Source organism: Megascapheus bottae, chromosome 2 (genome assembly GCF_031878675.1).
Source record: "Megascapheus bottae isolate mThoBot1 chromosome 2, mThoBot2.hap1, whole genome shotgun sequence".
Taxonomy (NCBI): Eukaryota; Metazoa; Chordata; class Mammalia; order Rodentia; family Geomyidae; genus Megascapheus; species Megascapheus bottae.
In genome coordinates this window covers 92,551,174-92,564,838 of record NC_143510.1, presented here as the reverse complement: position 1 = coordinate 92,564,838, position 13,665 = coordinate 92,551,174, and the positions used below count along the sequence as shown (strand labels likewise).

General features: G+C 57.8%; 2 protein-coding genes across 2 annotated transcripts; both read left to right on the top strand.

Moving 5' to 3' along the window:
- Positions 1-1,551: 1,551 nt before the first annotated feature.
- Positions 1,552-5,519, top strand: LOC150067640 (cytochrome P450 2D17-like). Its single transcript, XM_090328837.1, has 9 exons — positions 1,552-1,831; positions 2,419-2,590; positions 2,985-3,137; positions 3,227-3,387; positions 3,735-3,911; positions 4,016-4,179; positions 4,266-4,485; positions 4,874-5,015; positions 5,116-5,519. Exons 1-9 carry the CDS (start codon positions 1,643-1,645, stop codon positions 5,292-5,294), a joined length of 1,557 nt encoding a protein of 518 aa, XP_090184963.1. The 5' UTR covers positions 1,552-1,642; the 3' UTR covers positions 5,295-5,519.
- Positions 5,520-8,548: 3,029 nt separating this feature from the next.
- LOC150067639 (cytochrome P450 2D17-like) lies at positions 8,549-12,516 on the top strand. Its single transcript, XM_090328836.1, has 9 exons — positions 8,549-8,825; positions 9,413-9,584; positions 9,979-10,131; positions 10,221-10,381; positions 10,729-10,905; positions 11,010-11,151; positions 11,295-11,482; positions 11,871-12,012; positions 12,113-12,516. The coding sequence occupies exons 1-9, from the start codon at positions 8,637-8,639 to the stop codon at positions 12,289-12,291; spliced, it is 1,503 nt and encodes a 500-aa protein (XP_090184962.1). The 5' UTR covers positions 8,549-8,636; the 3' UTR covers positions 12,292-12,516.
- The last annotated feature ends 1,149 nt before the right edge of the window (positions 12,517-13,665 follow it).

Sequence of the window (13,665 nt, the reverse complement as noted above, 5' to 3'; positions counted from 1 at the left end):
CCCTGCCTCTCCCGGGGTTCTGGAACAGCCCACTGCCTTAGGCTGAGAAGGATCCAGAAGCTCTAAGTCCTGGGTCTCCAGGAATCCATGCTGCCATGAAATGGATCAGGGAAATTCATGAGCTCCCAGCAGCAATTTTTGTTTGCCAGTCCTAGGGCTTGAACTCGGGGCTTAAGCACTGTTCTTGAGCTTTCTCAAGGCTAGAACTCTACCACTTGAGCCACAGCATCGATTCCAGCTCTGCTATGTATGTGCTACCTAGGAATCAACCATCGGTCTTTCTACATGCTGGGCAAACACTCTATCACCAGGCCAAACTCTCAGCCAAGCCTCAATTATTTATTTATTTATATCTTTTGGCTACTCTTGGGGCTTGAACTGAGAGTCTGGGCATTGTCCTTGGGCTTCCTCAAGGCCAGTGCTCTACTACATGAGCCATAACGCCACTTTGCCTCTTGACATCTCAACTTCCATCTCCCAGGATCAGGTGAGAGAACATAGGCTGGGCCAGGCCCCATATGGATTTGAAACTCACTGAGGAGAGGCCCCTTCCGGGAAGTCTGAGCCAGGAGAGGCCAGGACTCCCACAGAGCCCTGGGAACTGATGTTGCAATACCTGAGCCATGGACCCGCATCTGACTCTCTAGCCCGTCAAGGAGCATGCGAGTTGTGTGTCACAGTTGGTTTGCAGGGATCTGGCCTCCAGGCAGGTATGAGGGATGTGTGTGATTAGGTATGTGGAGGTCTGACATGGAAAGTGTGCCATGGAAGGTAAGGGAGACAGGAATCCTGGTCCCCTAATAGGGACCCCCAAAACTCCTTGTGAACCATTACACAGAAGGATGAGAGAGGCGGGGGTTGGACCTTGGGGAAGGAATAGACTGGGAAAAGAGCATCAGAGTAGAGCTGCAGTACAAAGCCTGGGGCCTTCCTGCAGACAGGGAGAAAAGCCAAGCAGACCCCGACAAGGACACACATGCCCGGACTCTTCCCAGGAGAACTCAGAGCTCTGTGGGCAGAAGGCCATGACCAGGCCCATCCTTTGGGCTCCAGGGGTTGGGGTCCCACGGAAGCTCATCTGTGTGGAAGGGAGCCAGCCTCAGGCGGGCATTCCATCCTGGGAGGAGACAGGGACTGATGCAGATGGAGGGAGGGCCTCTCCCTCCCAGCTCCCCATTCCAGTCTCTCAATCAGCCCAGCTCACGACAAGGGAAGGCAGGATCCTCAGGAGCAGACGTGAGAAAGCTGTTTTCTAAGAAGAGGTGAGGGAAGGGAAGGACATGACTGAGGAGACGCTGTGGCACATGACAGGGTCCACTGGGGAGGAAGAGTGGGGACAGACAGCCTGCAGACAGCAGTGTGTGCAGCATGAAGGATGGGTCCCTGCTGGGTCTGCCCTGGTCCCAGTGGCCCTGAGTAGCAGTGGGAGAGCTAAGAGGGACAGAGCTCCGCAGCTGCCCCAGCCCAGGAGCTGCCCTGACCCCACCAGTGCCATGGATGGCTGCCAGGGTGGATTCGTGGCAGGAGACAAAGGTCAGCCTCCTTACCTTTCTGAGGGACCTCCCAGGTTGGTTGAGTGCACAGCCCGGTCCTGGGTGTGGGCAGTGGTGCCCAGAGGAGTCCAGTGGGCAGCGAGGCAGCCATGGGGCTGCTGACAGGGGAAGCGCTGTGGCCTGTGGCCCTGGCCCTGGCCATCTTCCTGCTCCTGCTGGACCTGATGCACCGGCGCCAGCGCTGGGCTGCTCGCTACCCACCAGGCCCTGTGCCCCTGCCAGTACTGGGAAACCTGCTGCACATGGATTTCCAGAACCTGCCATACTGCTTCTACAAGGTGAGGAGCTGGTGGTGGGCAGCAGAGGACACGTGGAAGCCCAGACATAGAGCTGGGAAGCCACAGGCCACCCAGGGAGCTCAGCCCAGGAGCTGAGAAGCTTCCTGGGACAGGCAGTGCAGGGCGTGATTGCAGTCTGGGCTGTCGAGACCCCAGTGTGGCAGGCAGAGGCTGGGGTGAGACGCGGCAGTGGGTTTCAGTGCTGGTGCACAAAGCCCAGGTCATGTCCTCTTCTCGTGTTTCCCGATTATCAGAGGGGCTGAGCACTGGGCAGCCTTTCAGGTGGTCATGAGGTAGAGAGAGGCAGTGTCCACTGGAATCTGCTGCTGCTCTGTGATCTTGGGGTCTTCCCTGTGGGGTCACACTCCCTGGGGACGTCTGTGTCTTGTGCACACTGCATGCCTGGAGCTCCTGTGGATACTTTGGGGTTTCTGGGGAGCTGACAGCCAGTGGTCCTTTCCAGGGAGGGTTCCCTGAGCAGAGCCCAGGCCTCCTGCTTACCCTGCTTAATTCACTTGGGTGCCCATGACCTGAGGGTGTTTGAAACGGGGGTGGTGGATGATATGATTGTGGGACTCCCTCTACAGCTGCAGCACCGCTTCGGGGAGGTGGTCAGTCTCCAGATGTTCAGGAATCCAGTGGTGGTGCTCAACGGGCTGGAGGCCGTGCGTGAGGCCCTGGTGAAGCACAACGAGGACACCGCTGACCGTCCACCCATGCCCATCTTAGAACACCTGGGCTTCGGACCCAGATCTCAAGGCAAAGGGCAACAGGAGGCCGAGGGACTGAACTGCGGGACAGTGACCTAAGGACAGGGGCCCCCTGGGGGGACAGATGGGCAGTGCACGTAGGAGAGCCAAAAGGGGCCAGGAAAGAGCAGTTCAGGGGAGGCAGTGGGAGTGCCCTGGGTGCACCTGAGTTCAGCGGGAGGCGGGGCAGCAATCTGGTGAGGAGGGCAGGAGGGGGGCCTGGGCCATGCACATGGCTCCCATTGGAGGGATCCTTGTATAACCTGTCTTGCAAATTACAGGCAGTAGTGGAGATGGGGCCAGTGTGGAGTCCTCAGGACTGATTGGAGGCAAGGAGGAGGCGGGGTTTGGGTCATGTCTCTGTCACTAATTGCTTCAGGTCCACCTCTTCGCCCCTCCCACAGGTATAGTTATGGCCCGCTACAGCAATGCCTGGAGAGATCAGAGGAGATTCTCTGTGTCCACCTTGAGAAACTTCGGCCTGGGCAAGAAGTCACTGGAGCAGTGGGTGACTGAGGAGGCCGGCTGCCTCTGTGAGGCCTTCGCTGACCACTCTGGTGAGTGATGGCAGGAGGGACGCCAGCTGACAGATGGAATGTGGTGGACAAGGATGAGATTAACTCTCTGACCTCCTTCCTGCTTCCAGGTCGCCCCTTCAGCCCCAACACTCTCCTGAACAAATCAGTGTGCAACGTGATCTCCTCCCTCATCTACGCTCGTCGCTTTGACTATGACGATGCCCTCCTGGACAGGTTGCTGGAGCTGTTGCAGGCCGTTTTGAAGGAAGAATCAACTGCTACCTTCCAAGTGAGAACGCAGGGGAATCTACAGGGCCAGCTCCCTGCAGCTTGAGCTCCAGGGGGAGGATTTGTGCAGGATGCCATGGGGATACATCAGAGAAGGTCAGGCCAAGATCTGGAGGAACTCACACAATGGGCATGAGGACAGGACCAAGGGCCAGGAAGGTCTAGAGAGTGATCCCCTGGGCTGCTCTGTCCCTGGAGCAGAAAGAGCAAGGATGCTGGAACTAGGGAAGGAGAGTGGGGACTAGAAGGGACAGATAGGGCCTGTGTCCATCCTGGAAGACACAGGGTCTGAGAATGGTCCAGCTGTGTAGGGAACACATCTGGACTCTGCCTCCTGTGCTCTCACAGCTGCTGAACGTGGTCCCCATCCTCCTGCACATCCCAGGACTGCCTGGCAAGATCTTCCCCGCATTGAAGGCCTTCATGGCCCTTCTGGACGAGCTGCTGGACGAGCACAGGAGGACCCGGGACCCGGCCGAGCCTTCCCGAGACCTGACCGACGCCTTCCAGGCTGAGGTGGAGAAGGTGAGGTGTGACCACCCCCACCCCACCGATTGGGGTGCCAGTGGAGGGCATCTGTGGCCTTGTCCTCTGCTGCCCAGGCCCAGACCCTCCTTGCTCTCCCACAGGCCCAAGGGAGCCCGGAGAGCAGCTTCAACAAGGCCAACCTGCGGATGGTGTTGGCGGACCTGTTCGCGGCGGGCATGGTGACCTCGTCCACCACGCTGTCCTGGGCCCTGCTGCTCATGATCCTGCACCCCGATGTGCAGCGTGAGCCAGCTGGGGCTGCGGGGTGGGGTGGGGGGTAGTGGAGCAGGGACTCGGCCTCTCCTGGACTGGACTGTCAACACAGAGGCGGGGCCTGGCCCAGGCCTGGAGACTGACTGCTGTGGCCCTGCTTGTCCCCGCAGGCCGCGTGCAGGAGGAGATCGATGAGGTGATCGGGCAGGGGCGGCGGCCGGAGATGGAGGACCAGGCCCGCATGCCCTTCACCAACGCAGTGATCCACGAGGTGCAGCGCTTTGCGGACATTGCCCCAGTGGGTGCTCCCCACATGACCACTCGGGACATTGAGGTCCGAGGCTTCCTCATCCCCAAGGTAAAGCCTCGTCCATCACCCAGTGACCATCCACCTCCACCACCACTTAGCCTGTACATGGTGCAGGTACTACAATTTGGGACTCCCATTTTCTAGTCTGGGTGATGTGGGATGCAGGTGGAAAGTTCCTTCTTGTGCTGAGCATCCCTGGAGTCAGGGGAAAGGCAGACCTGCAGGGCCAGAGAGAGGGTCACCATCAGGAGACAAGGCCTGCAGGCCAACGAGCACAGTGTCTCCTCCCACTGGGGCCACAAAGGCGGCACCCTTGAGCTGCCGTGGCCCAGGGGCAGATGGAAGAACGCACGTGGACCAGGGCAGTGGCCACGGATTTCGTGACAGGAGAGGGAGTGGGGGGTCCTGTGCGCCCCTCACCTCACCCCTCCACCAGGGCACCACGCTGCTCACCAACCTGTCCTCGGTGCTGAAGGACGAGCGCGTCTGGGAGCAGCCCTTCCGCTTCCACCCCGCGCACTTCCTGGACGCCCAGGGCCGCTTTGTGAAGCCCGAGGCCTTCATGCCCTTCTCAGCAGGTGCGTGGGGCCCGGCTCCCTGGCCCGTGCTGGGGTCACAGGGTGGCTGCGAGGTGGCCCCAGGCCCCAGCTGACCGATCCCGCTCGCTGTCCCCCACAGGCCGCCGCGTGTGCCTCGGGGAGCCCCTGGCACGCATGGAGCTCTTCCTCTTCTTCACCTGCCTCCTGCAGCGCTTCAGCTTCTCGGTGCCCGCGGGCCAGCCCCGGCCCAGCACCCTTGGGATCTATGAAACTGTGGTGATGCCGGCCCCCTACAAGCTGTGTGCTGTGCCCCGCTAGAGGCGACACTACGGCCCCACTCGCATCCTAGCTGCTGGCTATAACCACAAGGGATTTGGTGGCTGTCACACAAACCCTGCTTGAAACTTCCCCCACCCCTGTCTTTCCTGATCTGACCATGGGGCTCTACTGGAAGCATTGCATGGTGAACTTCAGTGAACAGTAGACTCCTTTGCCCTCGCCCACAACCCTCCAGTGACAAATAAATTCCTGCCCAAGTCATTACCAGAGCAGTCCAGAGGTTCCTGGCTGCAGGAGGAGGTGTCTGTGTTAAGGGTCCGGGGGTGGGGGGCGGGTCGACCCCATTGGGCCCCTTCCCCACAACCTCATGGCTGTAATGATCCTCTCAGCAACACCGTCATGTCTCTTTTCTTTTGGAAAGAAGGAATGGCAGTACTGACTTTGAACTCCAAGCCTTGAGTTGACTAGGCAGGGCCTCTTCCACTCAAGCTACGTCCCAGCCCCAGCTTCTTACATGAGAATCCAAAGTAGACGGGTCAGGCAGGCAGGCGGTGGGCCAGGAGCAAATAGCCTCCCTGCAAGACCTGATGGACTTTCTTGCCTGCTTACACACACACACACACACACACACACACACACACACACACACACACACACACACACACACACACACACAGAGGCCTGTCCCACCTTGAGGACCAGGCCATCAGCTCTGCTGCTCGCTCAGTTCCTTCCCCTCCCCCAATTCCCAGACCCCTCATAATCTTAGGCCCAAGCAGGGGATCCCCATCTTTGCTCACTTGGAAAAGAGAATTAGGGCCCAAATAATAAATATACCATTCTTTTTCCCAGCAGACTCTCAACACCATTCTCAGTCTAGGAAAAAAAAAAAAGACTAGCAGTGGTCACCATATCCTGTACTCCAGTGCCTCCTGCTGGTGTGTCTGGGTGGGGAAGGCCCAGATCCTTCCCCCATGGGGCCCAGCCGGACATGGCTGCCCAGGCCAGCTGTACATCAAATTCGGCAGGAGTTTGGAAATTTCTCTGGGGCTTCTGCCAAGACTTTAAAAAATCCCCACCCTCGAGAATGGCAGTTTCCAAGGCAGACCGGGAAGGTAGTTCCCAAATCAGAGAGATGTGTGGGAAAGAAAGAAAGATAATGGCTGAGGCCTGTTAAAGCTGGAAGACCATGGCCTTAGGTTCAATGGCTAATTATAATGCTAAATAAACTGGTTATAAACTAGTAGCACCTTCAAGTGCATTTTTGGTCTTAGTAGCATTTAAAGAGAACATTGGAGCTAGGCTTAGTGGCTCGGGCTTATAATCCTAGCTACTAAGAAACCTGAATTCTGAAGATTGAGGTTCAAAGCTAGCCCAGGCAAGAAAGTCCATCAGATTCTTATCTCCAATTAACCACCAGAAAGCCAAAAGTGGAGACAGGTTCTAGAGATGGAGTGCTAGCCCTGAACAAAAGATGTTCAGAGACAGTGCACAGACCCTGAGTCAAGCCCCAAAACTGGCCCTAAGTAATAATAATTAATAATAATAACAACTTCGGGAGTGGTTAGGGAAATGTCATGCCGTTTAGTGATACATTTTTGTCTACTCTCTCATTGTTAGTGTCAAAAGTCCACACCAGATGATGCTATTGCAGGTGTCCCCTGGAAGAGGGGCCCTGTGTGGCCTGCCGGCTCCCCTCTCCCACAGAAACATCCTCAGATTCTGAGGGGAGTCGTCCTCCCTGCCTCTCCCGGGGTTCTGGAACAGCCCACTGCCTTAGGCTGAGAAGGATCCAGAAGCTCTAAGTCCTGGGTCTCCAGGAATCCATGCTGCCATGAAATGGATCAGGGAAATTCATGAGCTCCCAGCAGCAATTTTTGTTTGCCAGTCCTAGGGCTTGAACTCGGGGCTTAAGCACTGTTCTTGAGCTTTCTCAAGGCTAGAACTCTACCACTTGAGCCACAGCATCGATTCCAGCTCTGCTATGTATGTGCTACCTAGGAATCAACCATCGGTCTTTCTACATGCTGGGCAAACACTCTATCACCAGGCCAAACTCTCAGCCAAGCCTCAATTATTTATTTATTTATATCTTTTGGCTACTCTTGGGGCTTGAACTGAGAGTCTGGGCATTGTCCTTGGGCTTCCTCAAGGCCAGTGCTCTACTACATGAGCCATAACGCCACTTTGCCTCTTGACATCTCAACTTCCATCTCCCAGGATCAGGTGAGAGAACATAGGCTGGGCCAGGCCCCATATGGATTTGAAACTCACTGAGGAGAGGCCCCTTCCAGGAAGTCTGAGCCAGGAGAGGCCAGGACTCCCACAGAGCCCTGGGAACTGATGTTGCAATACCTGAGCCATGGACCCGCATCTGACTCTCTAGCCCGTCAAGGAGCATGCGAGTTGTGTGTCACAGTTGGTTTGCAGGGATCTGGCCTCCAGGCAGGTATGAGGGATGTGTGTGATTAGGTATGTGGAGGTCTGACATGGAAAGTGTGCCATGGAAGGTAAGGGAGACAGGAATCCTGGTCCCCTAATAGGGACCCCCAAAACTCCTTGTGAACCATTACACAGAAGGATGAGAGAGGCGGGGGTTGGACCTTGGGGAAGGAATAGACTGGGAAAAGAGCATCAGAGTAGAGCTGCAGGACAAAGCCTGGGGCCTTCCTGCAGACAGGGAGAAAAGCCAAGCAGACCCCGACAAGGACACACATGCCCGGACTCTTCCCAGGAGAACTCAGAGCTCTGTGGGCAGAAGGCCATGACCAGGCCCATCCTTTGGGCTCCAGGGGTTGGGGTCCCACGGAAGCTCATCTGTGTGGAAGGGAGCCAGCCTCAGGCGGGCATTCCATCCTGGGAGGAGACAGGGACTGATGCAGATGGAGGGAGGGCCTCTCCCTCCCAGCTCCCCATTCCAGTCTCTCAATCAGCCCAGCTCACGACAAGGGAAGGCAGGATCCTCAGGAGCAGACGTGAGAAAGCTGTTTTCTAAGAAGAGGTGAGGGAAGGGAAGGACATGACTGAGGAGACGCTGTGGCACATGACAGGGTCCACTGGGGAGGAAGAGTGGGGACAGACAGCCTGCAGACAGCAGTGTGTGCAGCATGAAGGATGGGTCCCTGCTGGGTCTGCCCTGGTCCCAGTGGCCCTGAGTAGCAGTGGGAGAGCTAAGAGGGACAGAGCTCCGCAGCTGCCCCAGCCCAGGAGCTGCCCTGACCCCACCAGTGCCATGGATGGCTGCCAGGGTGGATTCGTGGCAGGAGACAAAGGTCAGCCTCCTTACCTTTCTGAGGGACCTCCCAGGTTGGTTGAGTGCACAGCCCGGTCCTGGGTGTGGGCAGTGGTGCCCAGAGGAGTCCAGTGGGCAGCGAGGCAGCCATGGGGCTGCTGACAGGGGAAGCGCTGTGGCCTGTGGCCCTGGCCCTGGCCATCTTCCTGCTCCTGCTGGACCTGATGCACCGGCGCCAGCGCTGGGCTGCTCGCTACCCACCAGGCCCTGTGCCCCTGCCAGTACTGGGAAACCTGCTGCACATGGATTTCCAGAACCTGCCATACTGCTTCTACAAGGTGAGGAGCTGGTGGTGGGCAGCAGAGGACACGTGGAAGCCCAGACATAGAGCTGGGAAGCCACAGGCCACCCAGGGAGCTCAGCCCAGGAGCTGAGAAGCTTCCTGGGACAGGCAGTGCAGGGCGTGATTGCAGTCTGGGCTGTCGAGACCCCAGTGTGGCAGGCAGAGGCTGGGGTGAGACGCGGCAGTGGGTTTCAGTGCTGGTGCACAAAGCCCAGGTCATGTCCTCTTCTCGTGTTTCCCGATTATCAGAGGGGCTGAGCACTGGGCAGCCTTTCAGGTGGTCATGAGGTAGAGAGAGGCAGTGTCCACTGGAATCTGCTGCTGCTCTGTGATCTTGGGGTCTTCCCTGTGGGGTCACACTCCCTGGGGACGTCTGTGTCTTGTGCACACTGCATGCCTGGAGCTCCTGTGGATACTTTGGGGTTTCTGGGGAGCTGACAGCCAGTGGTCCTTTCCAGGGAGGGTTCCCTGAGCAGAGCCCAGGCCTCCTGCTTACCCTGCTTAATTCACTTGGGTGCCCATGACCTGAGGGTGTTTGAAACGGGGGTGGTGGATGATATGATTGTGGGACTCCCTCTACAGCTGCAGCACCGCTTCGGGGAGGTGGTCAGTCTCCAGATGTTCAGGAATCCAGTGGTGGTGCTCAACGGGCTGGAGGCCGTGCGTGAGGCCCTGGTGAAGCACAACGAGGACACCGCTGACCGTCCACCCATGCCCATCTTAGAACACCTGGGCTTCGGACCCAGATCTCAAGGCAAAGGGCAACAGGAGGCCGAGGGACTGAACTGCGGGACAGTGACCTAAGGACAGGGGCCCCCTGGGGGGACAGATGGGCAGTGCACGTAGGAGAGCCAAAAGGGGCCAGGAAAGAGCAGTTCAGGGGAGGCAGTGGGAGTGCCCTGGGTGCACCTGAGTTCAGCGGGAGGCGGGGCAGCAATCTGGTGAGGAGGGCAGGAGGGGGGCCTGGGCCATGCACATGGCTCCCATTGGAGGGATCCTTGTATAACCTGTCTTGCAAATTACAGGCAGTAGTGGAGATGGGGCCAGTGTGGAGTCCTCAGGACTGATTGGAGGCAAGGAGGAGGCGGGGTTTGGGTCATGTCTCTGTCACTAATTGCTTCAGGTCCACCTCTTCGCCCCTCCCACAGGTATAGTTATGGCCCGCTACAGCAATGCCTGGAGAGATCAGAGGAGATTCTCTGTGTCCACCTTGAGAAACTTCGGCCTGGGCAAGAAGTCACTGGAGCAGTGGGTGACTGAGGAGGCCGGCTGCCTCTGTGAGGCCTTCGCTGACCACTCTGGTGAGTGATGGCAGGAGGGACGCCAGCTGACAGATGGAATGTGGTGGACAAGGATGAGATTAACTCTCTGACCTCCTTCCTGCTTCCAGGTCGCCCCTTCAGCCCCAACACTCTCCTGAACAAATCAGTGTGCAACGTGATCTCCTCCCTCATCTACGCTCGTCGCTTTGACTATGACGATGCCCTCCTGGACAGGTTGCTGGAGCTGTTGCAGGCCGTTTTGAAGGAAGAATCAACTGCTACCTTCCAAGTGAGAACGCAGGGGAATCTACAGGGCCAGCTCCCTGTAGCTTGAGCTCCAGGGGGAGGATTTGTGCAGGATGCCATGGGGATACATCAGAGAAGGTCAGGCCAAGATCTGGAGGAACTCACACAATGGGCATGAGGACAGGACCAAGGGCCAGGAAGGTCTAGAGAGTGATCCCCTGGGCTGCTCTGTCCCTGGAGCAGAAAGAGCAAGGATGCTGGAACTAGGGAAGGAGAGTGGGGACTAGAAGGGACAGATAGGGCCTGTGTCCATCCTGGAAGACACAGGGTCTGAGAATGGTCCAGCTGTGTAGGGAACACATCTGGACTCTGCCTCCTGTGCTCTCACAGCTGCTGAACGCGGTCCCCATCCTCCTGCACATCCCAGGACTGCCTGGCAAGATCTTCCCCGCATTGAAGGCCTTCATGGCCCTTCTGGACAAGCTGCTGGACGAGCACAGGAGGACCCGGGACCCGGCCGAGCCTTCCCGAGACCTGACCGACGCCTTCCAGGCTGAGGTGGAGAAGGTGAGGTGTGACCACCCCCACCCCACAGATTGGGGTGCCAGTGGAGGGCATCTGGGGCCTTGTCCTCTGCTGCCCAGGCCCAGACCCTCCTTGCTCTCCCACAGGCCCAAGGGAGCCCGGAGAGCAGCTTCAACAAGGCCAACCTGCGGATGGTGTTGGCGGACCTGTTCGCGGCGGGCATGGTGACCTCGTCCACCACGCTGTCCTGGGCCCTGCTGCTCATGATCCTGCACCCCGATGTGCAGCGTGAGCCAGCTGGGGCTGCGGGGGTGGGGCGGGACATTGGAGCAGGGACTCGGCCTAAGCTGGACTGGACTGTCAACACAGAGGTGGGGAGCTCGGGGCCGGGGCTTGGGAACTGACTGCCCTGACCCTGCTCGTCCACGCAGGCCTCGTGCAGGAGGAGATCGATGAGGTGATCGGGCAGGGGCGGCGGCCGGAGATGGAGGACCAGGCCCGCATGCCCTTCACCAACGCAGTGATCCACGAGGTGCAGCGCTTTGCGGACATTGCCCCAGTGGGTGCTCCCCACATGACCACTCGGGACATTGAGGTCCGAGGCTTCCTCATCCCCAAGGTAAAGCCTCGTCCATCACCCAGTGACCATCCACCTCCACCACCACTTAGCCTGTACATGGTGCAGGTACTACAATTTGGGACTCCCATTTTCTAGTCTGGGTGATGTGGGATGCAGGTGGAAAGTTCCTTCTTGTGCTGAGCATCCCTGGAGTCAGGGGAAAGGCAGACCTGCAGGGCCAGAGAGAGGGTCACCATCAGGAGACAAGGCCTGCAGGCCAACGAGCACAGTGTCTCCTCCCACTGGGGCCACAAAGGCGGCACCCTTGAGCTGCCGTGGCCCAGGGGCAGATGGAAGAACGCACGTGGACCAGGGCAGTGGCCACGGATTTCGTGACAGGAGAGGGAGTGGGGGGTCCTGTGCGCCCCTCACCTCACCCCTCCACCAGGGCACCACGCTGCTCACCAACCTGTCCTCGGTGCTGAAGGACGAGCGCGTCTGGGAGCAGCCCTTCCGCTTCCACCCCGCGCACTTCCTGGACGCCCAGGGCCGCTTTGTGAAGCCCGAGGCCTTCATGCCCTTCTCAGCAGGTGCGTGGGGCCCGGCTCCCTGGCCCGTGCTGGGGTCACAGGGTGGCTGCGAGGTGGCCCCAGGCCCCAGCTGACCGATCCCGCTCGCTGTCCCCCACAGGCCGCCGCGTGTGCCTCGGGGAGCCCCTGGCACGCATGGAGCTCTTCCTCTTCTTCACCTGCCTCCTGCAGCGCTTCAGCTTCTCGGTGCCCGCGGGCCAGCCCCGGCCCAGCACCCTTGGGATCTATGAAACTGTGGTGATGCCGGCCCCCTACAAGCTGTGTGCTGTGCCCCGCTAGAGGCGACACTACGGCCCCACTCGCATCCTAGCTGCTGGCTATAACCACAAGGGATTTGGTGGCTGTCACACAAACCCTGCTTGAAACTTCCCCCACCCCTGTCTTTCCTGATCTGACCATGGGGCTCTACTGGAAGCATTGCATGGTGAACTTCAGTGAACAGTAGACTCCTTTGCCCTCGCCCACAACCCTCCAGTGACAAATAAATTCCTGCCCAAGTCATTACCAGAGCAGTCCAGAGGTTCCTGGCTGCAGGAGGAGGTGTCTGTGTTAAGGGTCCGGGGGTGGGGGGCGGGTCGACCCCATTGGGCCCCTTCCCCACAACCTCATGGCTGTAATGATCCTCTCAGCAACACCGTCATGTCTCTTTTCTTTTGGAAAGAAGGAATGGCAGTACTGAGTTTGAACTCCAAGCCTTGAGTTGACTAGGCAGGGCCTCTTCCACTCAAGCTACGTCCCAGCCCCAGCTTCTTACATGAGAATCCAAAGTAGACGGGTCAGGCAGGCAGGCGGTGGGCCAGGAGCAAATAGCCTCCCTGCAAGACCTGATGGACTTTCTTGCCTGCTTACACACACACACACACACACACACACACACACACACACACACACACACACACACACACACACAGAGGCCTGTCCCACCTTGAGGACCAGGCCATCAGCTCTGCTGCTCGCTCAGTTCCTTCCCCTCCCCCAATTCCCAGACACCTCATAATCTTAGGCCCAAGCAGGGGATCCCCATCTTTGCTCACTTGGAAAAGAGAATTAGGGCCCAAATAATAAATATACCATTCTTTTTCCCAGCAGACTCTCAACACCATTCTCAGTCTAGGAAAAAAAAAAAGACTAGCAGTGGTCACCATATCCTGTACTCCAGCGCCTCCTGCTGGTGTGTCTGGGTGGGGAAGGCCCAGATCCTTCCCCCATGGGGCCCAGCCGGACATGGCTGCCCAGGCCAGCTGTACATCAAATTCGGCAGGAGTTTGGAAATTTCTCTGGGGCTTCTGCCAAGACTTTAAAAAATCCCCACCCTCGAGAATGGCAGTTTCCAAGGCAGACCGGGAAGGTAGTTCCCAAATCAGAGAGATGTGTGGGAAAGAAAGATAATGGCTGAGGCCTGTTAAAGCTGGAAGACCATGGCCTTAGTTTCAATGGCTAATTATAATGCTAAATAAACTGGTTATAAACTAGTAGCACCTTCAAGTGCATTTTTGATCTTAGTAGCATTTAAAGAGAACATTGGAGCTAGGCTTAGTGGCTCGGGCTTATAATCCTAGCTACTAAGAAACCTGAATTCTGAAGATTGAGGTTCAAAGCTAGCCCAGGCAAGAAAGTCCATCAGATTCTTATCTCCAATTAACCACCAGAAAG